The sequence below is a fragment of the Eptesicus fuscus genome, chromosome 5, assembly GCF_027574615.1.
Source record: "Eptesicus fuscus isolate TK198812 chromosome 5, DD_ASM_mEF_20220401, whole genome shotgun sequence".
In the NCBI taxonomy this organism is placed as follows: Eukaryota; Metazoa; Chordata; class Mammalia; order Chiroptera; family Vespertilionidae; genus Eptesicus; species Eptesicus fuscus.
In genome coordinates this window covers 73,328,013-73,353,957 of record NC_072477.1, presented here as the reverse complement: position 1 = coordinate 73,353,957, position 25,945 = coordinate 73,328,013, and the positions used below count along the sequence as shown (strand labels likewise).

The 25,945-nt window shown below is 40.7% G+C and overlaps 1 protein-coding gene, 1 non-coding gene and 2 pseudogenes across 2 annotated transcripts in view; 2 read left to right on the top strand and 2 right to left on the bottom strand.

Moving 5' to 3' along the window:
* Nucleotides 1-25,945, top strand: part of AVEN (apoptosis and caspase activation inhibitor) — a 179,610-nt gene that overhangs the window by 41,278 nt on the left and 112,387 nt on the right. The window contains exon 2 of the mRNA XM_054716381.1: nucleotides 9,532-9,709. Coding sequence (XP_054572356.1) covers nucleotides 9,532-9,709 — 178 coding nt within the window. The remainder of the gene's footprint in view (nucleotides 1-9,531; nucleotides 9,710-25,945) is intronic.
* Nucleotides 3,624-3,755, bottom strand: LOC129149220 (U2 spliceosomal RNA; annotated as a pseudogene).
* On the top strand, nucleotides 12,232-12,333 carry LOC114232059 (U6 spliceosomal RNA). Its single transcript, XR_003618108.2, has one exon. It is a non-coding gene; the product is annotated as a U6 spliceosomal RNA (small nuclear RNA).
* Nucleotides 17,476-22,378, bottom strand: LOC103287467 (lupus La protein-like; annotated as a pseudogene).

The following is a 25,945-nucleotide window of genomic DNA, read 5'->3' as shown; positions in this document are numbered from 1 at the left end:
TGCAGCCCTTTACTCCAGAGGAAAATAGAACCTTCAAAAGCTAGGTTCCTGAGTACAAAAGGCTTTAAATTGCATCTGTTGTCTCTTGTTATATATTACTAGAGGCCCAGTGCACGAAATACGTGCTCTCGGGGGAGGGGGGGGTCCCCCTCAGTCCGGCCTGTGCCCTCTCGCAGTCCAGGAGCCCTCAGGGGATGTCCGACTGCTGCAGAGGCGGGAGAGGCTCCTGCCACCGCCGCTGTGCTCGCCAGCCATGAGCCCGGCTTCTGCCTGAGCGGCGCTCTCCCTGTGGGAGCGCACTGACCACCAGAGGGCAGCTCCTGCATTGAGCGTCTGCCCCCTGGTGGTCAGTGTGCATCATAGCGACTGGTCGTTCCGCCGTTCGGTCTATTTGCATATTACTCTTTTATTATATAGGAATAGTAACTTCTGAAGTTTTACTGGCTTATCTGAATGCTCTTCATGAGAAAGATCATCTTTTAAATAACTCTTGTCAGACTGTTGCTTTTTTAAAAGAAAAGATAGAGGATATTTTAAAAAGAATGTTGCCCAAACATACTGTTCAAAGGCTGGCCAGTTAAATTAAGCAGACTGTAAATTAATGTAAATTGTTGTACATTAAATAGGACCACAGCTTCAGTGAATGCATCTTTTTATTGGTTCTGTTGTGCATAGAGTACCTTTTGTCTATTTGTCCTATCCATTATTGAAAGTGGGATGTCGAAGTTCCAGCTAGTGTTATACTTGTACTGTTTCTCCCTTCAGTTCTGTCAGTTTCTGCTTTATCTATCTACTAGAGGCCTGAGGCACAAAATTCGTGCAAGAGTAGGCTTTCCTTCCCCTGGCTGCTGGCACTGGCTTCCCTCTGGCATCTGGGACCCAGGCTTCCCTCACAGAGGGAGGCCCCGCCCACCCACCTCAGCCCGCCGGTTGGTGGCCTGGGCCTCCGTCTTTGGGGCGATTGTGGAGCCCCCTGATTGATTGTCCCGCCGGTTGGTGAACTGGGCCTCCCTCTGTGGGGCGATCATGGGGTGATGGCCGAGCCCCTGACCAATCGCATCGCACCCGCCTTGGCTGGCCTGGCGCCGATGGGTGTCATAGTGTGGTCCCGGATGGTCGTCCAGAAGGTCTTTCAGATGGTCATTCCACTGTTTGGCCATCCAGTCTAATTAGTATATTACACTTTTATTATTATAGATTTTGGGGTTTTATTGTTAGTAGCATATGTTTCTATGTGTATAATTATGTCTTTTAGGAACATGGACCCTTTTATTTTTGTACTAGTAGCCCGTTTGCATGAAGATTCGTGCAATAGACCTTCATTCACCTGGCTGCCTGCACCAGTTTTCTGCCGGCACCGGGGACCCAGGCCTTGGCTGTGGCCACCGCCTTCTACCTTCTTTCAGGGTCCGGGCTTGGCCCTGGGCGGTGGCCTTGGGCTCAGCTGCACCCAGCGTCCCTGCGACCCGATTGCAGGAGCAGACCCCTAGGTCAGCTTGCTCCTGCCATCGGAGCAGGCACCCGGCTGGCGCCCAAGGCCCGGAAAGCCCTTGGGCTCCGCCGCACCCCAGCCGGGTCCCTGCTCCGATCGCAGGCACCCGGCTGGCGCCCATGGCCCGGAAAGCCCTGGGCGGCTTTCCGGTCCATGGGCTCCGCCCCCAGCCAGGTCCCTGCGATCGGAGTAGGCACCCGGCTGGCGCCCAAGGCCCGGAAAGCCCCGGGTGGCTTTCCGGTCCATGGGCTCGGCCGCACCGCACCCCAGCCGGGTCCCTGCTCCGATCGGAGCACGCACCCGGCTGGCGCCCAAGGCCCGGAAAGCCCTTGGGCTCCGCCGCACCCCAGCCGGGTCCCTGCTCCGATCGGAGCACGCACCCGGCTGGCGCCCAAGGCCCGGAAAGCCCCGGGCGGCTTTCCGGTCCTTGGGCTCCGCCGCACCGCACCCCAGCCGGGTCCCTGTGATCGGAGCAGGCACCCGGCTGGCGCCCAAGGCCCCAGCATCCCTGCAACGGTTTCCTGGTGGGCGTGGTTGATGGGCGTGGCTTGGTTGGTGGGCGTAGCGAAGGTGCGGTCAGTTTGCATATTTGTCTATTATAAGGTAAGATAATGTCCTCCTTTGTCTCTTATAACAATTTTGCCTTAAAGTCTATTATCTGATATAATAAAAGCCTAATATGCTAAGTGTCTGGTAGTCTGGTCAACCGATCAAAGCGTAATATGCTAATGATATGCTAAGGCTGCTCAACCACTTGCTGTGACGTGCACTGACCACCAGGGGGCAGACGCTCTAACCAGTAGGTTAGCTTGCTGCTGGGGTCTGGCTGATCAGGACTGAGCGAGATGGGCCAGACACACTCTGGAGCCCTCCTGAGGTCCCTCCCTGGCTGGCCAACCTCCCACATTCCTCCCCAGCCCTGATCGTGCACTAGTGGGGTCCCTCGGCTTGGCCTGTGCCCTCTTGCAATCTGGGACCCCTCAGGGGATGTTGGAGAGCCGGTTTCGGCCCGATCCCACAGGCCAGGCCGAGGGACCCTGCTGGTGCACGTGCACCAGGCCTCTAGTTTCTTATATATATATTTTAAAAATTTTTTTTTATTTCTTTATTGATTAAGGTGTCGCATATTTGTCCTCTTCCCCCCATTCCCATCCCACACCCCTCCCCACGGATGCCCCCACCCTCCTGTTGTCCTTAACCATTGGTTAGGCTCGTATGCATGCACACAAGTCTTTTGGTTGATTTCTCCCCCCTACCCCCACCTTCCCCTACCCTCCCTCTGAGGCCCGACAGTCCGATCGATGCCTCCTTGTTTCTGGGTCTGTTCTTGTTCATCAGTCTATGTTGTTCATCATTTCCCCTAAATGAGTGAGATCATGTGTTACTAGAAATATAAGAACCGAATGTGAGACGAGCAATAATAGTTATGCTGACGGCAAATGAATCAGTCTGTAGTGAGTTTCTTTCTGGACCAACAGTTCTTTAGAGACCTAATTTCAATGTCCACCAGTTCCTTATGTGTACATGTTGGCACTGACTTTTCAGCTCTGGATGGTGGACAAATGTGGTAATGCAGGTCCGACTCCCTTTGGTTTGGTCTCACCCGGACCCAGGAGCGCGCGGCCTCACCCGGTCCTGGGATCCAGCCTCACCCTGACCTAGGGGCGTGCGGCCTCCCTAGTTTCTTATATTTGTGTAGTCACTATAGCTCTCTTGCATACTATTGGCGTGAAATTTTTTCTCATTTATACTTCATTATAATGACATTTCTGTCTTCAAATTTAATGTGTCTCCTATAGAACTCATAAGTTGTATTTTAAAATATTCATTCTGTCAGTACCTGCTTTTTGATTGAATTGTCTATTCTGTTCACATTTAGTGTTATTGATATAGTTGAATATTTGTCTGCCTTTTTATCTTTTGTTTTCTCTGTCTCATGTATATTTTGTTCCTCTCTCCTTTTGCATGAAGTGAGTATTTTTTAAAAAGTATATTTTTTATTGATTTCAGAGAGGAAGGGAGAGGGAGAGAGAGATAGAAACATTAATGATGAGAGAGAATCATTGATTGGCTGCCTCCTGCATGCCCCCTTCTGGGGATTGAGCCCACAACCTGGACATGTGCCCTGACTGGGAATTGAACTGTCACCTCAACAGATCGACGCTCAACCACTGAGCCACACCATCTGGACATGAAGTGAATATTTTTAAACTGATAAGAACAGATACTACACTTGATCTTAGCCAAAAGGCCGAGAAGCGATGAAGTGAATATTTTTAATGTAACATTTTAATTTCTTTAGTTATTTTTTCACTTTTCAGTCATTTCTTATATAAATGTGCAAAATGTACTGTATACATTTTAGCTTATCAGAATCTGCTTTAGATTTATACTTAATTCCAATAAGATAAAGGAACATTACTCCTATATAGACTGTTCCCCTTTCTCTTTTTTATGGTATTGTTAATACACATTACATCTGTATGTAATAAAACCAACAATACATTGTTATAATTCTTACCTTATGCAATTTTATATCTTTTATTTATTTATTTATTTTTTATTTTTATTTTTTATTTTTTTTCCAATTTTTTTTATTAAGGTATTATATGTGTACATATTTTACCATTGCCTCCCCCCACCCCCCTCCCATATATGCCCTCACCCCCCAGAGTTTTGCATCCATTGGTTATGCTTATATGCATGCATACAAGTCCTTTGATTGATCTCTTATCTCCCCCACCTCTCCCTAACTTTCCCCCTGTAATTTGACAGTCTGTTTGATGCTTTACTGTCTCTGTATCTATCTTTTTGTTCAAGTTTATAATGTTCTTTATTACCCATAAATGAGTGAGATCATGTGGTATTTTTCTTTCATTGACTGACTTATTTCACTTAACATAATGTTCTCCATTTCCATCCAGGTTGCTGCAAATGATGAGAATTCCTTCTTTTTTATGGCAGCATAGTATTCATTGTGTAGATGTACCACAGTTTTCTGATCCAGTCATCTGCTGACGGGCACCTAGGCTGTTTCCAAATCTTAGCTATGGTGAATTGTGCTGCTATGAATATAGGGGTGCATATATCCTTTCTGATTGGTGTTTCTAGTTTCTTTGGATATATTCCCAGGAGTGGGATTACTGGGTCAAATGGGAGTTCCATTTTCAGTTTTTTGAGGAAGCTCCATACTGTTCTCCACAGTGGCTGCACCAGTCTGCATTCCCACCAGCAGTGCACGAGGGTTCCTTTTTCTCCGCATCCTCGCCAACACTTGTCGTTTGTTGATTTGTTGATGATAGCCATTCTGACAGGTGTGAGATGGTACCGCATTGTTGTTTTGATTTGCATCTCTCGGATAATTAGTGACGTTGAGCATGTTTTCATGTGTCTCTTGGCCTTCCTTCTGTCTTCTTTTGAAAAGCTTCTATTTAGGTCTGTTGCCCATTTCTTTATTGGATCATTTATCTTCCTTTTATTAAGTTGTATAAGCTGCATGTAGATGTTGGAGATCAAACCTTTATCAGTGATGCCATTTGCAAATATGTTCTCCCATGCAGTAGGCCTTCTTGTTGTTTTGTTAATGGTTTCTTTTGCTGTGAAAAAGCTTTTTATTTTCAATTTTATATCTTTTAAAAGCTATGAGAGAAGAAGAGTAAGCATGTACTTATAACTTTTGTTATATTAGCCTTTTTATTTTCCTACTAGAGGCCTGGTGCACGAAATACATGCATGGTCGGGGGGTGTTCCTCAGCCCGGCCTGCACCCTCTCCAATCTGGGACCACTTGGGGGATGTCCGACTGCCGGTTTAGGCCCAATCCCAGGGACATCCCTCTCACAATCCGGGACTGCTGGCTCCTAACCGCTCGCCTGCATGCCTGCCTGATTGCCCCTAACCACTTCTGCCTGCCAGCCTGATCGCCCCCTAACCGTTCCCCTGTCGGCCTGATTGACGCATAGCTGCTCCCCTGCAGGCCTGATCACTCCCAACTGCCCTCCCCTGCTGGCCTGATTGCTCCCAACTGCCCTCCCCTGCCGGCCTGATCACCCCCAACTGCACTCTCCTGCCGGCCTGATCACCCCCAATTGCCCTCCCCGGGCGGCCTGATAGCCCCAACTGCCCTCCCCTGTCGGCCTGATTGCCCCCAACTGCCCTGCAAGTCTGGTCACTCCCAACTGCCCTCCCTTGCCGGCCATCTTTTGGTGGCCATTTTGTGGCGGCTATCTTGTGGCGGCCAACTTGTGGCCATCTTGTGATGACGTGAGTGTGGCCATCTTGTGGCGATGTCGTGCATGACGCCACCTAGGCTTTTATTATATAGGATTTCTAGTTTTGTTCATTTGTTTCTGTGTATTTAAGTTTCCATATGGAGTCATTTCCTTAGTCCAGTACAGTTTTGCTCCCAGCTACCTCCCATGAGCAGGTATTTGCAAATGTATTGTTGGGCCTATAACATGTAGAAATATAATTATGCACACATTGTTTTATAAAATTGCTTTTAAAATCAGTTATGGGAGTAGAGGCCGTATCAGATACATGATTTGCAAATATTTTTTCCTACTTTTTAGGTTCCATTTTCAATTTGCTGATGATTTTCTTTGCTGTGCAGCAGCTTTTTTGTTTGATGTAGTCCCATTTGTTTATTTTTGCTTTCGTTGCCTTTGCTTTTGGTGTCATATCCAAAACATCACTGCCAAAACTGATGTCAGGGAGCCTCTGAGCTATGTTTTCTTCCAGGAGTTTTGTGGTTTCAGGTCTCACTTTCAAGTCTTTAATTCATTTTGAGTTGATTTTTGTGTATGGTGTGCTGTGCAGTTTTCCTAGTACTATTTATTAAAAGACTGTCCTTCCCCTATTATATAGTCTTGGCTCCTTTTTCATAAATTAGTTGACCATTAGTGTGTTTTTATGCCAGTACTATACTGTTTGATTACAATAGCTTTGTAATAGGGTCTGGTGTTTTTCTTTCTCAGATTGTTTTGGCTATTTGAGGTCTTTTGTGGTTCCATACAGATTTTAAGATTGTTTGTTCTATTTCTGTGAAAAATGCCTTTGGAATTTTGAGAGAGATTACATTGAATCTGTAGATTGCTTTGGGTAATATGGATATTTTAACAATATTATTTTTTCCAGTCCATGAGCACAGACTATCTTTCCATTTGTGTCTTCTTTAATTTCTTTCATCAATGTCTTATAGTTTTTAGTGTATACCAGACACGTTTCAGAATGATGATGTTAGTATAATAATGCTGTCTGTATATTTATAGTTTTCACATTGCATTCATCAGTATTTTATCTCAGATCTTTGCAAAAGGAACCAAACATAAAATCTTTAGGAGTTTTTAAGATACACCTTTTTCTAAGTTACATCAAATGTCTTCTAACCTTCATTACTTCTTACTACCCTCTTGTGATGGAGGCTAATGACAACCGTCCTTGTTACTGCGGTTGGTGGGGGTAATGAGATCCTTGTCAGTGCTTTTTCTAAGTTGGGGATTAGTGAGTATCCAATTCTGTGAAGTCCAGCCTATTACAAACATTTGGTTAATATTAAATGATGATGATGGCAGGGCCATTAATTCTGTCTAGGTCTCCTGCCTCCCATGTCAGTGCTTGTTTCATTGAGTTCATAGTTCCTTAGGTGTTTCAGATCAGAGCCCTCTTTCATATCAAGCTAATTACTTTGTCCAGGTTTACATTTTTGCCATGTGTTATACCTATGTTCAGAAGTTTTGTATTAACTGGGGAAGTCTCTGAACTCTGATTACCCAGTGGGCCAACAAAAGAATATTGGATTTTCCCAGATTAAACCTTTCTAGTATTTTCAGCTCTAGTTCTAGCCCCCAAATTCTTATTAGCTACAAAGCTATTTTCTTTAGAATGTCCCTGGTATTTGTTATTTATATAGCATATCTCATTCAGTCACATGCCTTTCATCTGCTAGCATCTTTTCTTTCTGAGAAACTTCTAGTAATGACAGGAAAGCTCTAGGGTTCAGGCAGTCTTTGCAATGCCTAGGTTATAATGTAGATTGCCATTTTTGTTTTTGTGCTGTCAAGGAAGCTTATGGTGATATTTGAGGGCTGAGAGTGATCTTGGAAGCTCAGTTATTTCAGCGTTTCATGAAAACGTATGCAATTTGAATTGAGGATTACTGACTAACATTAAATCTGTTAGGTGAGTGGTTGATGGGTAACTAGAAATTTTTAGTGGAACAAATAATACCACACAGAGAAATTCCTAGATGCAAGGGTGAAAACATAGTGGGTGGGTCAGTCTTCATTACCCAAACTCATTGGTTATTCTTATATTACTTATGTGGGCTTAGCCTTTTATCATCTGTCATTTGATGTAATGTTTTATAAAGTTCAGAGCACCCTCTATGATGTATTTTAGCCAAAAAAAACCCCACACTTGAACATGACTCCATTGGGCAGTTAGATTTTTAAAATTTGATATTTCCTAGAAACTAATCTACAAGCAAGCACTATAGGGAAGCAGTCAGACAGAAGATGAGTCCTTCTGCCTGACTCAGTAAACCAATATCATAAAAATAGAGATGTGCTATATTCAAAGAGACTTAAGGGACAAACAATTTGATACAGTGCATGGTCTTGAATAGGATACTGACTTGGGTAAGCCAGCTGTAAAGGAATTTTGGGGGTTAGGGAAATTTGGAAATAGTCTAGATGTCATATGAAATAAAATTTACTGAAATGGAGAGGTCGGAACTCACCAGATTTTCTTTTCAAAATATTGATGAGAAAAATCTGGTTACCAAAAAATAGTATATAGATAGAAAAATATATAGACAGAAAAAAAATCTGGAAATACATGCAATAAAGTGTCAGTAGTGGTACTTTCAGGTGATGGGATGATGGGGTTTCATATATTATTTTTTGCTTGTTTTCCCCTCCCAAGTTTTTGCATGTCCTGTTTCTGTGTTGACACAAACTTATTTTTAAAAAATATATGCTTACTCATCCTGTACAGATGGGTTGTTTTAGTATATTTCACAAGTTTTTTCCTTGATAAGATTTTATAATTTTTAGGATACTTTTTTGAACTGGACTTTAGATCCTATATGCATCTCTCTTTTCTTTACTTTTTTATTATGGAAAATATTAAACACATAGAAAAGTAGATAGAATAACATAATGAATTTTTATGTTCCCATCATCTGGCTTTAGCAATGATCAGTTATGCCCAGTTTATTTAATCTGTACCCACCATTCCTTTCCACCCATTATTTGAAGTAAATCCCACATCATTTATTTTCATTCATAAATAGTTCACTATTTAGTTATGAAAGATAAAAACATAACACACAATACTAAATATATAAATAAAATAATATACTTATTATAATCAAATATGCAGTCATTGCTCACCTTTCTTCACTTGTCTCATAAGTGATTTTCTCTAATTATATTGTTTGAATCAGAGTTCAGATAAGTTCCCGACATCACAACTGGTTATGTTCCTTCTCCACCATTCTTTCCCTTTCAATTTATTTATTGAAGAAACTAGGCCCTTTATTTTTAATAATTTCTCACATTCTGCATTCTCTCTCAACCTTTGAATGCCTAAGACAGGAAACTGTTCTGTAGAATGCATCTGAGCAGGGTTCCCATTTAAAGTTTACAATATAACATATTTATGGAATGTTTGTAAAATCTGTAAATTGAAAGGGTCCGTTTCTATCCTGAAGTCCTTTGAGTTTAACACTCTTACAGCCTTGATTATTTCGGTAGGAGGAAACAACTATTGAAGTAGGATACAGTGGGGTGGACTTGAGAGAGATCAGTCACACAAATTTTAAAGTAGGAACTTGCCAGATTTCCTTTTCAAAGCTAAGTGAAAATTTACCCTGAAAGTACACTCTGGTGTAATGGGATTATCTTGAAATATTACTTAACTATCCTCAGAGAGCTCGGTCAGTAATGTGCTCTCTAATGTGATACCTTGTACTCCTGCTGAGGCTACTGAGGTCAAGATTTACATTGACTATGTATTGATTTTCTCCAATGATTGCAGGTTGAAGATGGCAGTGATGCAGAGACCTATGGAGAAGAGAATGATGAACAGGGAAATTATTCTAAGAGAAAGATAGTCTCTAACTGGGATCGATATCAAGATACTGAAAAAGAAGTCGATAATGAAAGTGGAGAATCGCAGAGGGGGACGGACTTCAGTGTTCTCCTCAGCTCTGCAGGTATGAATTTCAATTGCTCACACACTGGTTGTGCCATGAACGTTGCAGAGACATTGATGTTCCTTTTTAAGTCACATCTTTTGTCCCTTGGATTTTTAAATCCAGATAAAGGACAGTGTGTCTAATGGCTTGCAAGGATAGAATGGTGTTTCTCTATGTGGAAGGCAGAGTTTCCGTGTGCTGATGTAATGACTTAACCTTTTGCACTCGGATGTCGAGTGTGACTCGACACGGTTAGCATCGGTAGCAGCTCGTATGTCGAGCCTCACTTGACACGTAGTTTCACCGCGGGGGGAAGGAGGATTTTTGTCTATTTTTCCAGTATCTTTTCTTGTTTTCATTATCATGAAAGGACAAGTAAAATGTAAATGCCGTCTCAACTGATGCCGAAAAAGAAAAAATGAAAAACCGATAATGCATGTGAAATTTATTAGGAAACTAGTACATGATCTTGTTGGAGAATTCAGAGATGGTACACTAACTTCCAGGGGTAGATTATTATCCACTAACTTAGAACAACGTTTAGATGGAAAGCTCCATAATCACACCTCACCCTAACAAAAAACACAAAGATTGTGTTGTTTGTTCTAACAGAAAAATCAAAGGAGGAAGAAGAGAGACGATTTATATTTGCGAAACATGTGAATGTAAACCAGGTCTTCATGTGGGTGAATGTTTCAAAAAATATCACACCATGAAAAATTATAGAGATTAAAGTTACTCTTTGAATGTATCAATAATTTGAAATATAAAAAAATCCAAATAAATAAGTTTGTATGAAAAGAAACTCCAGTTTTTTATTCTACTGCTGCGCTTTGTAAAATCTGGGGTATTTAAAAAATTAAATCCCGAGTAGAATAAAGGAATCGAGAAAAAAGCAAGCGAGTGCAAAGGGTTAAGTTGCCGTTGAAGTGGATAATAGTCTTCATAGAAATGAAAAATGCTGAACTATACTCCTCTCAAGTGGGCAGTCTGAGAAACAGCAGGGTTTTCTTTGATTTCAGAGGAATTGGTCCTTATGTTTATAAAAAGCTTTATAGAGTTTCTAGAATATATGATATTTTTTTCCTTATTTTATAGCCAGAAATGTGCATGTTAGTGGATATGCACATATTGGAGACATATACACCTGAATACCAAAACTTTCCTTTTTTGGTTTGAACAGTCTTCTCTTTCATTAGGGTAAAAATCTCATTCCTTCTAGGGCCAGCTGTGTTGACTCTCATCGATGTGGAACTGGAGGGTAGTTACAGGAGATAATGGGGCAGGGCTGGTTTTATAGATGGCCACTCCCTGTAGGATGGGACATAAGAAATTGAAGGATGAATGGAGGACAGACTAGTGGTTTTTAGGGGTTAGGGATGGGAGGGTGGGAGGTGAATGTGGTTATAAAAGGGCAGTATGTTGGAGCCTTGTGGTGCTCCATCTGTGCAAGTGATAAAATTGTGTAGAACTTACACACACACACACACACACACACACACACACACACCCGCACACACACCCAAGTGAGGGCAAATGAACCAGGGGAAGTCTGAATAAGATTGGTGGATTCTGCCTGTGTCATGTCCATATCCTGGAGGTGATAGTATACTGTAGTTTTACAAAATGTTATCATTGGAGGAAACTGGGCCAAGCATATGAGATTTCTCTGTATTATTTCTTATAACTGTACTAGAAGCCTGATGCACAAAAATTCGTGTAAGAGTAGGCCTTCCTTCCCCCGGCTGCCGGCGCCGGCTTCCCTCTGGCACCTGGGACCCTGGCTTCCCTTGCAGCCCGGCTTCATCAGGAAGGTCGTCCAGAAGGACATCTGGTCTATTTAGCATATTATGCTTTTATTATTATAGATTATTATAGATGTGAATCTACAATTACCTCAATAAAAATATTGCCAGGTTAAAAAAAATTTAAAGGATTAAGATGGGAGAAGCAGTGAGATAATATAAAAATAATATTTTCAGTTTGTTTTGAATTCCCTGCTCCCCAACCTTTATGTTGCTTTAGAGTTCTGCCTTTTTTCCGGTCTGCCTGTATATTTTGAGTGCCTGAACCAGACTAAGAGTTATAAAGTGATGAGTTCTCTCCCAGCGTATTAGTTGGAAAGAAAGAGGTAAGTGGAGCGAGTATTAGTGTGAGTCAGAAGAGCGGGCTCAGTCTGGTGTCATTATGTGTAAGGGGCACACAGTGTAACCACCTTAGGTAGAGGATTGCTGATGGCATCCAACTCATTGACTGTTCAGGGCCTGGTGACTCATCTTTTTGCCACTCAGATGAGTATTTTTCTCTTGTTATCTGCATTTTGGCCAATTATGGGTCTAAAAGCACTTTTATTCAAGGTTGGAGAAATATGAAATGTGTGCTGGTTAGCTTCAATTTTTATCAGTTGTTCTGCTTAAAGATTTCCGGGAAAATTGAGGTAGTGCAATAAAATTAACATGTGGACTACCTGTGGATTTAATGGAATCAATTGTGCAGTCAATTGCCACGACAGTATCTGGCACTAAAAGATACTGCAGACTGTTCTCTTGGGCGGCACATGTACCAAAATTGGAACGATACAGAGATTAGCATGGCCTCTGGGCAAGGATGATACGAAAATTCGTGAAGCATTCCATAGTTTTGAATGTCAACTGTAATGGAAAAAAAAACCTGCATAAATGTTTGAAGGCGATTCAGAATTCTAGTCTAAGGCAGCAGTTATGCACATTGGCTTATGGTCTTGGTTATTTATTTTAGCATTTATTTATAACTTAAACCTGGCATGGTTTGGGTGTCAGGTATATATATATATGTGTGTGTAAAAATATGTATATATATATATTTGTAGTCTCTTTGCTTACTGATTTCTTAAGTGGCTTGCTTATCTGTGATTGGTTTTTGGGAGATCACAACTGTCACATCTTTTGATATGTGCTTATATTTCTTCCTTCCTCTGATTTATTATTTCCTTGTCTCATACCATAAGCCTGGGAATAGCTGTCCTGCTGTCTTCATATATGTTGGAGTGGGCTGTATTGGTTTACTTTAAGAGGTGGAGTTCATTCTGTGGTCATAAAATATTAAGAATATCCTCTAGACAGGCTGACCATTCTCCTTGGAATGATTCTGCCCTTGTTTGTGTAAATCAACATAACAACCCAGGAAAACATATCACTGGTTTATTAGATGTGCACATCACAAACTTTCTAGATATCGCCAAATTGCTCTCCAATGTGGAGACGAGCTACAATTCCTAGAGTCCACTGTCTTTGCCAATATGTAGCACTGTTAGAATTTTTCACGGTGGCCAGCTGGCCGAATGGTATCTAGTTGTGGTCTGTTTAACAATTATTTGAGCCCCCACCATTCCCGGGTACTGTTGTAAAAGCCAAGTATAAAGCAGTGCACAGAACAGACAAAAACACCTGCGACACGGCGTTAACATTAGGGGATGGAAGACTCAGGAAGGAAAATAAAAGTAAAGTATATAGATCTTAAATGGTGATAATTGCTCAGGATGGAAATGAAGTGGGGAGGGGCTGTTACAGCTTTAGAAAGGGTGAGCAGAGAAGGTCTTTCTGAGAAGGTGGCATTTTGAATAAAGACTTGAGGAAGGTGCGGGAGCAGGCGTTGAGGCTCTGTGAGAAGTGTTTCAGGCAAAGGGAGTAGCAAGTTCCAAGGCTTTGAGTCTCTGAGATGAGCGGCCACTGGAAGGTTTTGAAGAGAAGAGTAGTATAGCTAATTCATATTCTAACAGGATCACTCTGGCTGCTGTGCTGGAGTAACCTGAAGACCGGAGAGGGAGGGAGCAGGTAGACCAGTTGGGCTATTGCAACAATGCAGACAAGCGTTGATGTTGGCTGTGGCCAGGGTGGTAGCAGTAGAGGTGGTGAAACATGGTTGGGTTTTGGATTTATTTAGAGGGAATTGCATATAGGTCTTGTGACTATGGAGAATAAAATAAAACTATGCACAGGTATGACGCCAAGTTTTTGGCGTAACAGCTAGAAGAAGGGGGTTGCCGTTATTTGATATGGATAAAACTGTTGGAAGTGCTCAGTTTTGCACATAAATTCATATTAAGTGAATTATATTAAGCGAATGATGTTATAAATATCCAAATGACCCTTGGCAAAAAAAAGGTTCCCCACCCCAGATTTACAAAGATGTGGGTAGGTTGTAGGGAAAGCACAGAGATAGTACAGTATGGGGAGGGCGGGTAACAGCAGGGGTGTTACCAGCCCTCGCTCCCGGAACTCTGAAGGAGGTTCATGGAGAGCAGTTTACCGGGAGAGGATAAATCACCTTTGGTCAAGAGATCTAGCCAGTGAAGGAGACTACACAGGGAGAAAGACAGGGGAATAAATACTCTGGTTTTTAACTCTTGTCTCCTCCATTCTCCTGCCAGGGCTTCCCATAAGCTTAGCCTGCTGGAGGCCAGAAGGCAAGGGAGGCCTGTTACTGTCATCCATATAGACCAACTCCTAAGGCAGAACAGGATGGAGAAGGTTAGGGGGTGAACCCGGAGTAGCAAATGGAAGAGACTCAGCACAGCATAGAAATTCTTTACTAAGTACAAAAGTAACCAAAATTGGAAGTAACTTATCAACATTGAACATTTTGATTTTTAATATTAGACATTCAAGTTCAGCTATGATGTTATGGTCTTTCTTTAGTGTGGTTTAATATAAGGATCACAGGCCTCTTAAGTTGAACAAGTGTGGATTTGAATGCTATTCTACCATGTTTCTGTCCGACTTTAGGCCAGTGATGGGCAACCTTTTGAGCTTGGTGTGTCAAACTTCGCCAAAAAACTGAGCATAACTCGGGTAGTGTGTCACTTTGAGGAAAAAACATTATTTTGCAAATGTTTCATCCTCGGCATGCGGCCGCCTCAGCAGGCCGCGTGTCATCAGAAATGGCACACGTGTGTCATAGGTTCGCCATCACTGCTTTAGGCAATACTATTTCTCTCACTAGGAAATGCAGGAATAGAAAGAAATAAGTGCTTGATTTGATAATGTCAGCATGTTATCTGAAATTCACCATTAATTTTTGTTCTGCTTTAAATGTAACTATGGTGCCTAGATTTAGTATTTATCTATTTTTTTCTGTTGATAGCTTAATTAACTGTATTCAGTAAAGTCAAATAAAGTCATTTTCCTCCTTGAATGTTACACATATAGCAATGGTTGCCAGTAGAATTTACATATCCTCATTTTTCTGAGAAATTAAAAGTTCTTCTTGGGTATAATAGAACTGATTATTGAGTGTATTTATGGACTAACTGATGGTGGTGGTCTGAGTCTCTGAGCATTTAAAAGTTGGTGGTCTTAGGTTAATTCATAAAAAGTCTTTTCCTCTTTCTCCCATTTTGCCACCTATAGTTGTTCCTCTGTTTTTCTCCTCATTCTCAGTGTCTGCCATGTGGCAAATGAGTAATTCAGACTTGGTTTCTCAGACAAGGGCTCTGCACTTTGAACTGTTCTTTATATTTTATTTTTTATTCTAGAATTAGCTGTGCTAGGCATACACCTCTGTGCAGTTCTCAAATGTTGTTTTTGAAGGCAGACCTTTAGCCGAGAGTACATCTAGTTTAACTTGTTTTCTCCCAGTAGGATTTCCATTGTAACAATGAATTTTTTGCAGACCATTCATAAATTTAAAGAGTAAATTTCTGTTGCACACACTGTTAGTGTATATGTATATTGGTATATTCACTTTGGAAAACAGTTTGCCATTTTTCAGTAAAGTTGAAGATTCAGTCTTTCCACCTTTGGAAGATACTCTAGAGAAATTCTAGACATGTGCACCAATGTTCATAGCAGTATTTCAGAAGAGTCACTTATAGAAGCAACTCAAATGACCATGAACAGTGGAATAAATACATAAATGAGCAGACTAACCTAAAATGAAAAGACCCCCCCCCCCCATTTCCTCAGTAGGATTCTATTTTATATACTAGAGGCCTGGTACACGAAATTTGTGCTGGGGGGGGGGGGCGTCCCCTCAGCCCAGCCTGAACCCTCTCCAATCTGGGACCCCTTGGGGGATGTCCAACTGCCGGTTTAGACCTGATCGGGCCTAAACCGGCAGTCGGACATCCCTCTCATAATCCGGGACCACTGGCTCCTAATGGCTCACCTGCCTGCCTGCCTCATTGCCCCTAACTGCCCCCCTGCTGGCCTGGTCACCTCTCACTGTCCCCCCCACCCGCCCCCTGCTGGCCTGGTCGCCCCATGCAACCTGCTGCTTAGTCGTTTGGTTGCCCCTCACTAACCCCCCTGCCAGCCTGGTCGCCCCACTCAGCCTGTTCGGTTGTGATGGTCGCTTAGGCTTTTATTATTATAGATAAGTTCAAACTTAGAAAAAAGTAAACTGTGTTATTTAGAGATGCCTATTTAAATGGTAAGATGAAAGTCAAGGAAGTGATTATTACAGAATCAGGATTGTGGTCACCTAGTGGAGAGGAGGGGTAGTGATTGGGGAGGGGCATAGAGCAGGTGTCCAGGGGGTGGGGGAGACTTCTGTGATGTTGGCAGTATTCTAGTTCTGACCTGGATGATGGTTACTTTTGTTTGTTTAATAATTCTTTAAATTGTGTATGTATTACCTATTTTATTTAGGTATCTCACTATACAAGGACAAAAAAAAAATCTAAAAATGATAGAATTTTAGTTGCCACCACAGACGGTGGGAAGTGTTTTTGGCGAGGTAGTCCTTCAGCTCGTGCAGGCAGCATGCAGGTGCCTGCTCTGTCTGCGTTGCTGGCCATGGCAGTGGGAGCTCCTGCTTCCAAGTGGAGGATGTAGGAAGGGGGCTAGTTAGTATGAAATCAGACCTTTCTTGGTAGGATTGGGAGTCTTCAGATTTTTTTTTAGGACTCTTTCTGTAAATATAATGATGCTTTCAGCCTTTCTTTTTAAACAGTATTCTTGCAATTCTGTGTTACGTTTCACAAGCTTTGAGGATGGTATCATACTCTCATTTCACATTCAGGCATAAAATGTTAGGTCTTTAAGCAATCCGCCCCCCTACCTTTTTTTCCCAAATGATGAGTCATTGAATTAATGCTTTGTTTCTTTCTTTCAAGATGTCACAGATAACTAGAGTTAAAAAATGTTTACTGCATGAGCAAAATGCATTGGAGCAATAGTGAAGATGATCATGTAAAAAAACTATGTGCAAGTCTATAAACTGTTTTTAAGTGGGACAAATAAAAATGAAACGGTTAGACTACAGTTTGGTCAGCAGAGTTGTCTATGCATATTTTCATTTATGTATCTTCTTCAGTGTAATTTTATGAAAAGTTAATTTTGGGAGATTTTAATATAATGACTTTCGTGTCCTTTTGCCAGCAATTGGGCTGGAAGGGAAAAGGAAAAGAAAGCATAGCAGTCTAGCAGCCTGTACTTTTAAATTAAATTCTGGACTTTTTCTTCCCATGAAGCAGCAGGATAGTGGTATTGTCCTCATCGATTCAGTTCATTTTTTCCTCTTTTTAAATGGTATGTATTTTATTAGTTTTACTAATATAGCCTCATATTACAAAGGCAATTTAATAAAAGAATCGTCCTTTGATATTTGAGGCATTTGAAATAACACAAACAGAACTATACATTAAAAAAATTCTTTATTTGGATAACAACAACCAAACAAGACAGGTTAAAACACACAAGACAGTCTTCCCTTTCTTACAACTGGACATTGAAGTGGGCCCAGTTGGCCTTTCTCTTTCTGACCTCCAGAGATGCAAGCAGCCGAGTACGTAGACATTTGTTTGCTCAACTCCTGGTGTCTGCCCCGTTCTGTGTTTTCTGTTGTTTTGAGGCAGGTTCTTCCTTGTTTTTGCTGGTCCAGCTGCACCGTTTTCATCAGGTTCATCATGGTTATCCGCTTTCATTCTCCTGCCCTGAAGCTGTACTTTCCTTTACTAGACCCAGCCTTGGCAGCTTTAATTCCTTTTCCTTTTCATCTGTGACCTTTTGATTTCCATTTGTTTAGGGATTCTTGTTGATCCTCTGTGATTTTTTTCAGTTCCGCTTTTCTACCTCTCCTAGGGCGTCCCATATCTCTCCTTTGTTCCTGAGTTGTAGGTTACCATTATTGGCTTCGTCTTTTTTTAGGGCTTCTTCAGCTTTTTCTTTAAATAGGATTATTCCCCCTTTTGTTTCTCTGATAGAGTCTATCCTTTTCATTAATATTTATTTATTAAATTGATTGGGGTGACATGGGTCAATATGAACATACAGGTTTCAGGTGTGGGTTTCTATGTTACAAGATCTGTATATTGCACAGTGTGCCCCACCACCCAAAGTCAAATCTTCTCCTGTAAAGTCCATTTAATTTTACTTCCCCACAATTTGAGGAAAGGAAGTGTGGATCTACTCTAGAGGTTTGATCATCTAAATCACCCAAAATTTCAGTAAATATCCTCTCTTTTCTTCTAGAGTTTTCATTTCAGCATCTATAGTACTTCTGTTTTTCTTCTTGTTTAGCTCTTAATTTAGCTTACACTTTATTTTGCTTCATGCTTTTTTTTTTTTTGCAAAGTAATCTTGAATAGTATTCGAAGGCACATGGATTTATTCTTTTGGGCAGGTGTTTTTGTAAACTTTAGCCTTTTTAGTACTATCAGACACTGAAAATATTGATTCCTTCAATGCTTTGTATAATGTTTTTCTCATTTGAAGATTTTGTTTTTGACCCTTATCTTTTAATCTTTCTTTTATGTCACCAAGGGTTGCATCAATTGGGAAGTCTTTTATATAAATGGGTCTATTTTTACATAATTCTTTTATATTTATGAGTCATCAGAAAGACCTTTTATACTCATGAGAGAGGTTTGCATGGAGAGCTTCTGCTTTTTATCTTTATCTTCATTTATTTCCTTTGATTTTCTTAATGCTTCTGTTAAAGTTTAACATGTTGAATTTTATTATTATCGCCACAGGTATCCAGATTTCATTCAATTTGACAAGTTCCTTTAAAAATTGTCTCATGGCAAATTAGTTACTAAAATAATACTCGATTTGATGACAGATTTTGCTCCCCGAGTAGCCATTTTTTCAGTCACCGTTTTCATTTTCAACAAGTGAGGAAAGCTGTGGAGTTGCAGAATATCTTGCACGTGGACCCATTTAACTGAGTGGCACTATGGCCCAATTATTTTTTTAATTTTTAATTTTCTAGATTTTTTTCTGAAGAGTTGTAAAGATACAAAGAATTCCCTTATACCCTTCACCTAGGGTGATATCCTTTTCCTGTTCCAAATCAGGACACTGTGTTAATATTTATTTATCTCCTTAGTCTGCTCTAATTTGTGGTAGTTTCAGTCTGTTCTGGACCTGTCACTGTTGAAGAATACTGGTTAGGTATTTTGTAGAATATTCCTCAACTTGGGTTTTTCTGATGTTTTCTCATGGACTAAGGCTATGGATTTTAGGGGAGAATACCACAGACATGATGTGCCTCCCTTGTTGGATCTTATCAGTGAACACATAATACCAACATGACATTACTAGTAATGTTAACTTTGATCACTTGGTTAAGATGGTGTCTGTCAGGTTTCTCCATTGTAAAATCACTTCCCATTATCTGTTTATTAGATGAGTGACTAATTGCTACTCACACTCTCGGGGATGGGGATTAAGGGAGAGTATCAAGGAATTTATGAGCATATGTTAAAACAATGACAGTAAACAGTAAGTAGCTTGAGGCTATGCAAATACCCTGGTTCTCCTTAAAGGCTCAGGGGAACCAGTTCTCTCAGACTGAGTCAGAGGGTTGCCTCAGATAAAAGTTCAAATTGTAGATGAATGGATAAAGAAGAGATACAATGAAATATGACTCAGCCATTAATAAGAATGAAATCTTGTCATCTGCAATGATATGGATGGACCGAGAGGGCATTGTGCTGAGTGAAATAAATCAGAAAGACAAATGCCAGATGATTTCACTTTTATGTGGAATCTAAAAAACAAAATAAATGAACAAACAGAACAGAAACAGACTCATAGACACAGAGAGTGGACTGATGCTTGCCTGACGGGAGGGGTATTGGGGGGATGTGTGTAAAAAGATGAAGGGATTAAGGAGTACAAATTGGTAGTTACAGAATAGTCATGGGGATGTAAAGTACAGCATAGGGAATATAGTCAATAATAGTGTAATAACTATGTATGGTGTCAGCTGGGTACCAAATTTATTAGGTGATCACTTCATAAGTTATATAAATGTCTAGTCATGGGGTTGTATACCTGAAATTAATATAATATTGTACATCAACTGTAATTGAAAAAAAATTATTATTATTATTATTATTATTTTTATTTTATTTTTATTTTTTTTCCCAATTTTTTTTATTAAGGTATTATATGTGTACATATTTTACCATTGCCACCCTCCACCCCACTCCCATATATGCCCTCACCCCCCCAGAGTTTTGCATCCATTGGTTATGCTTATATGCATGCATACAAGTCCTTTGATTGATAGAAAAAGTCAAATTGTGATGACTAAATAATTGACCTTTTTGTTTAAGCTTTATTGCAGAGCTATCTATATTATAAACAGTGTTGTTCATGTGTTATTGACTCTTCTGTCAATCTCTTAAAAGAGTGGAATCCTATCTAATAAAGAGGGAATATGCTAATTGATCATCACTCTGTCACAAAGATGGCTGCACCCACAGCTGAGGCCAAGTTCCCATAAGGAGCCTTAAGGAGCAATCAGCAGGGACCTGAGGCTACGCCCTCCCCCGCCCCCGTGGGGCTTGACAGGGGACCTCAGGCCACACCCCTCACCCGGTAGGGCTTGACAGGGGACCTCAGGCCGTGCCCCCCACCTGGCAGGGCTTGACAGGGGATCTCAGGCTGTGTCTCCCACCTGGCAGGGCTTGATGGAGGACCTCAAGGCACGCCTCCCGCCCTGGTCTGGGCTGGGGGACCTCAGGCCATGCCCCCCGTCCTGGCACCGGGCCAGGGGATCTGAGGTTTCATCCTTTGCCCGGCAGGGCTTGGCAAGAGTGGGACTGGCTGGGTCTGGATCTAGCCCAATTGGGGGGGGGGGGTGGCTGGGTCTGGGTCTCACGTGATTTTGAGGTGCATGTGGGTGGGTGGTGACTTGACTCTGGGTCCCGTGGTGAGCCCCAGACTCTGGCAGGAGGAAGGTTTTCATATACATTTTACTAATTTTCTTTCATCTCTGACACTTCTATTATAGGGAAAGGGCTAATAGCAATATTAAATTATTTCCTCTAATTAATCCCCTTTTAATGTGCACGAATTTCATGCACTGCGTCACTAGTCATTTATATTAACTGAAGGGGATTAATGAGGGCACATCTGTGAAACAAGTAAAACATCAATAATTGATTTTAATTTCTTCCTCATTAATCAGTTACAAAATGCTTATTTTTATCTCAGCATTTGTGGCTACCAAGTTAAGAAACTATATATGCATGGATTGGCAGAAGTAGGTTTATAGTTGTTGGAAGGAAAATAAATAATAATACAAATGAATAAATAGTAATTCAAGGAACAATTATAAACCCACCTTTGCTCATCTCTTTTTGTATATACGCTGAATGGCCAGATTATTATGATCTCAGAGATCATAATAATCTGGCCACTCAGTATATATCCTATATAGGTGGTGATGGGAGCCTCTCGTGACACTTTGGGGGATGTCTGACTGCCAGCTTAGGCCCGCTCCCCACCTAAGCTGGCAGTTGGACATCCCCCAAGGGGTCCTGGACTGCAAGAGGGCACAGGCCGGGCTGAGGGATCATGACTAGGGGAACATTACTCTTCTTACTTGCTACTTGTTTCATTTATACTGAAAAATATGAAAAACAAAATATGGATTTATTTCCCATTTAGGTATTTGACTACCTATTTTAGTACCTGAGGCTTTTATGCACTCATTTATGCTTTGCCTGCTCTCAGGCAGTGTCTCCTAGGAAACCCAAGCATGTATGTTTAATATTCATACTTTATGCTCAGACTGTATATGGCCAGCAGGCCACACACAACTAGAGAAATGGGAGGGAGTGTTGAATGGGAGGGAGTGTTGCCTGAGAGGCAGTCCATTTGGAGTGTTCATGAGTGGGACTATGTGTACTAGGACACCCTTATATAAGCAAAGCAACAGGTAAAGTGAAATCATTTCAGAGTAGGCTGCTTGGTGAGCTCTTGTCAAGTTAAGACACTCCCAGTGCACTGGTAGTTGAGTATTTGAAAGGTATGCCGCTAACAAAGATATTATTAAACTGGTCTGTGTAGGAGTGTGCATGTCTGTCAGCTATACTGTGTAATTCCTAAATAAGAATCTGCTGTTCCTGATGGAACTTTAAAATAATGTGTTTTCAGCGCTACATATTTGATTTTCTTGTACCTAATCACCACGCCGCCTGGTTGCTATGAACCATACTAGTTTGCAATGGGATCATTTAATAAAATAGCACTAATTCAACCAGAATATTCGAAGTCTTCTCTCGTGTTACCTTTATGCTTTTTTTTTTAAAACTTGAAAACTCAAAATCAGAGTGAAAAAGTGACTTGCTTCTTGCTTTGAAACCAGAGAACAGATAATTAAAAACTCTCATTGCATAATGAATTCACAGCTGGAACAAGTTAGTGTTCACCTGGATGGTTTCTTCGAATACCAGTCTTCAGTCTCTTGCATTGCTCCTGCTATTCAATAACCAGCAGTTGACTTAAGAAAAACATACAGCCACATATAAGTTGCTTTTTCCCTGAGCACTTAAGGTCTCTATTGCTTCTCTGCACATGCCTTTTAGATTCCCTAGGGTGCCAAACTACGTTCTTTCAGTTGAGTGATGTTAGTGTATTTTGAACTTTTGGTGTCTTTTCCCTCATTCTTCAAGGAGCATCATAGAATGTACATCCAGAAACAGAACATATTATTTGGTCCATATCTTTTCAATTTTTAGATGGGGAAACAGACTCATATAAGTTGGGGTTTAACCTAAGGCCATGTAGATATTTGTTGGAGATGAATTGCTCAGATAAGTATCTTTTCTATAGGGTCACAAATGATTTCTAAATCATAGTAGTGTACACTCCACTGAATTCCAGTTTTTATTTGGGAGAGGAATTTGAGTAGGTTTCTTTGGGTAAACTATTATCAGTTGGTATGTAGAAAGGAAGTAGAGATAATTTTTTTTGTTCTGAGTTAAAAATTAGGAATATTTTCAAGTGTATAGACGCTCCTAAATATGTTAATATTTTTCATAAATATTCATATAGAGTGCAAAAGAAACTTGAGGTACTATATAAGTCTGTTTTTTATCTGTCTTGTTCCTATACCCCTACTCCCTGCTCTTGCCTGACATGGACATGTATCTCTTCCCTCTATCCACCTTCTGAGTTTGTTTTTGTTAGACCTGGGGTTGAGGTTATTACTCACTAGTTTCTAATTTATGTCCTCCTAATGTATCTTGGGTGTGGGAACCCTAGGAAAGGCAAAAACTGAGGCTGATTTCCATTTTTATTAGACCCTTCAGGGACCAACTTAATTTTCATTTGGTATTTTTGTTTACAGTTTTTTAATGTACTGATTTTCCTTTTAGCTCCTCTGTCCACATGGATTTACCGTAGTCTAGTACCACACTATAATTTAGTGCCACAACATGTGTAGAGGGTGCTCGGGAAATGTGAACACTACAAAAGTGCCACTTTGTTCAGAATGGCCAATCTGCAATGCTTCTCTGCCTAGAGAGAGGTGTTCTCTCATTGTCTACTCGGATCCGACATTTTTCTGGACCAGTTTGTTGTAGTTTTATTCAGGAGCAGTGAGTTTTGAAATAGCCTTTCTGATGTAAGCTGGCTGCTTTAACGGGGAGCATTAACTTACCTGAAGATCATATTTTTGGATGACCATATTTTAGAGTCTAATAGAGAACCTGTGATTCTCCGTTTGTAGAAACAGAGTTTCAAGGTTTAACATTTTACAAACGTAGGTATAGGGATAACTGAAAAGGGAAATATGCTTGGATCATCCTTTCAAAGTGTCCTTGAAGGAGAGAGAACATGTGAATTGTGTGTGGTAAAGTCACTGGTTGGGATACAGCAGCCTGACACTAAGGATGCTACCTACCGTAGTAGCCTCCTAACGAGAGCGACTGTGAATGCATGAAATTGGAATTTTTTGTGACATGCAGTATTTTATGTGCTTGTGAATGAAGGCAAGGGGAGAGTAGGAGGAGGATTTGTTTGACCCTGTCCCTTCTTCAGCACTTGTTGAAGTGTTGACCAGGTGACCTTTTATGGCAGCAGTATGTGAGAAACAGTATCTTTCAATTGTTTGCTGAAGGCAAGCTTCCCTGTCTCGCTGTAAGGTGTTTATTGTGGTGGTTTTGCTTATTTTGTTTTAAAAAGAGAACGGGTGGATTTTCTGACTCATTAGAGTGAGGATATGCACATTTCAGACTTTTTTGGTCCTGACTTGAGCCAGGAACACATTGTTTTAAAGTAAGATATTAACTTGCTACAACTAGCTTGTGCCTTTGTGACCACAAGTTCAGGTATTTCTTTTCTACATAAGAAATTACTGTTGAGAGTTGATTTCCTACCCAAGGGATCCTGTAGTATTGATTACTTTCCTTCTATCCAGATGTCGCTGTGTCACAGGAAGCTGACTCAGGGGGAAGGTTAAAGAAACTAGCCTATGATTCTGTTGCCAAGGACATTGTTTCAAAAGTTCTTCTGGCCATCTGAGAAAGGAAAGTACAATAAATGGTTTTCTGTGTTTTTTTTTTAAATCCTCACCTGAGGATATGTTTTTTTAAAATTGATTTTTAGTGAGAGAGAGAAAGAGAGACAGAGAGAGAGAGAGAGAGAGAGAGAGAGAGAGAGACAGAGACAGAGAGAGAGAGAGAGAGGTGGGAAGGGAGGGGAAGGGAGGAAAAAGGAGGGGAGGGAGGGGAAGGGAGGAGGGAAACATAGATTGGTTGAGGCCTGTATGTGCCCTTACTGGTGATTGAACCTGCAACCTAGGAATGTGCCCTGACTGGAATTCGAACCCACAGTCTTTTGGTGTATGGGAAGATGCTCCAACCAACTGAGCCACCAGCCAGGGCCAATAAATGTTTTTTCCCCCCCAATAAATGTTTTTTAAAAAAATCTTTGTCTCAGCCATATCCAGTAGCTCAGTTGGTTAGAGTGTCATCCTGATTTATCAAGGTTGCGAGTTTGATCACCAGTCAGGGCACATACAAGAAGCAACCAATGACCTAGCCGGGTGGCTCAGTGTTCGAAGGTCAGTCTATGCACCAAGTGGCCCCTGGTTCAATTCCCGGTCAGGCCCAGGTTGTGGGCTTGATCTTCAGGGTGGGTAGGGGGGCTGCAGAAGGCAGCTGATTGATGTTTCTATCTCTCCTTCTCCCTTCCTTTCTCTCTACAACCAATAAAAACATACTTAAAATTTTTTTTAAAAAAAGAAGCAACTACTGAATGAATAAATAAATGGAACAACAAATTCTCTCTTTCTCCTCTCTCTTTCTCTCACTAAAATCAATTAAAAAAACCTTTGTCTCTTGTCTTGGTATTTATATTTATTTAAAGTATTTGTATTGAAGATAATTGTATATTATGGTTATGAAGGTCCTTTTCCTGATACTTAGAAACCTTAATAAAGATGTATAAGTTATAACTAGCTCTAACACACTTATCTCAAGTATTGCCTGCTAGAGTTTTTCTTCCCAGACCTATTTATGGAGGACCATGAAAAAAATCTGATGCAAAAATGGCAAAAATTGATATTAGTTAAAGCTGAGAGGTAAGTACATGGGTTGAAATAATTCAAAGTAAAATATTTAAAAATAAATAGAATCTCAAGAATATATTTCAAAAGACTTTAAAGCCTTTTAGGGAGAAAAAGAGATTGCTCATTTGGAAGATTAGGTTCAAAATAGGAATCATTTGAGATTTTGAAATAACAGTTATGAAACTTCCTTAGTATATAGGAACTAGTGCTGGAGATGATCAGTAAATGGAAATCATTAATTTATTACATAGTCATAATAAAATATTACATAATACATTTATGACATAACTAGTGGCCTGGTGCGTGGATTTGTGCACATTGAAAGGAAATTAATTAGAAGAAATATTTGTGCGGTAATTACGTTACTGCAAAAATTACATGTCAAAATAGTATATATAATATAGTATTATAAAATTAAAACACGTGTACAATTGGTGCCAGCGAGAGCTTTATATGTATTGCACA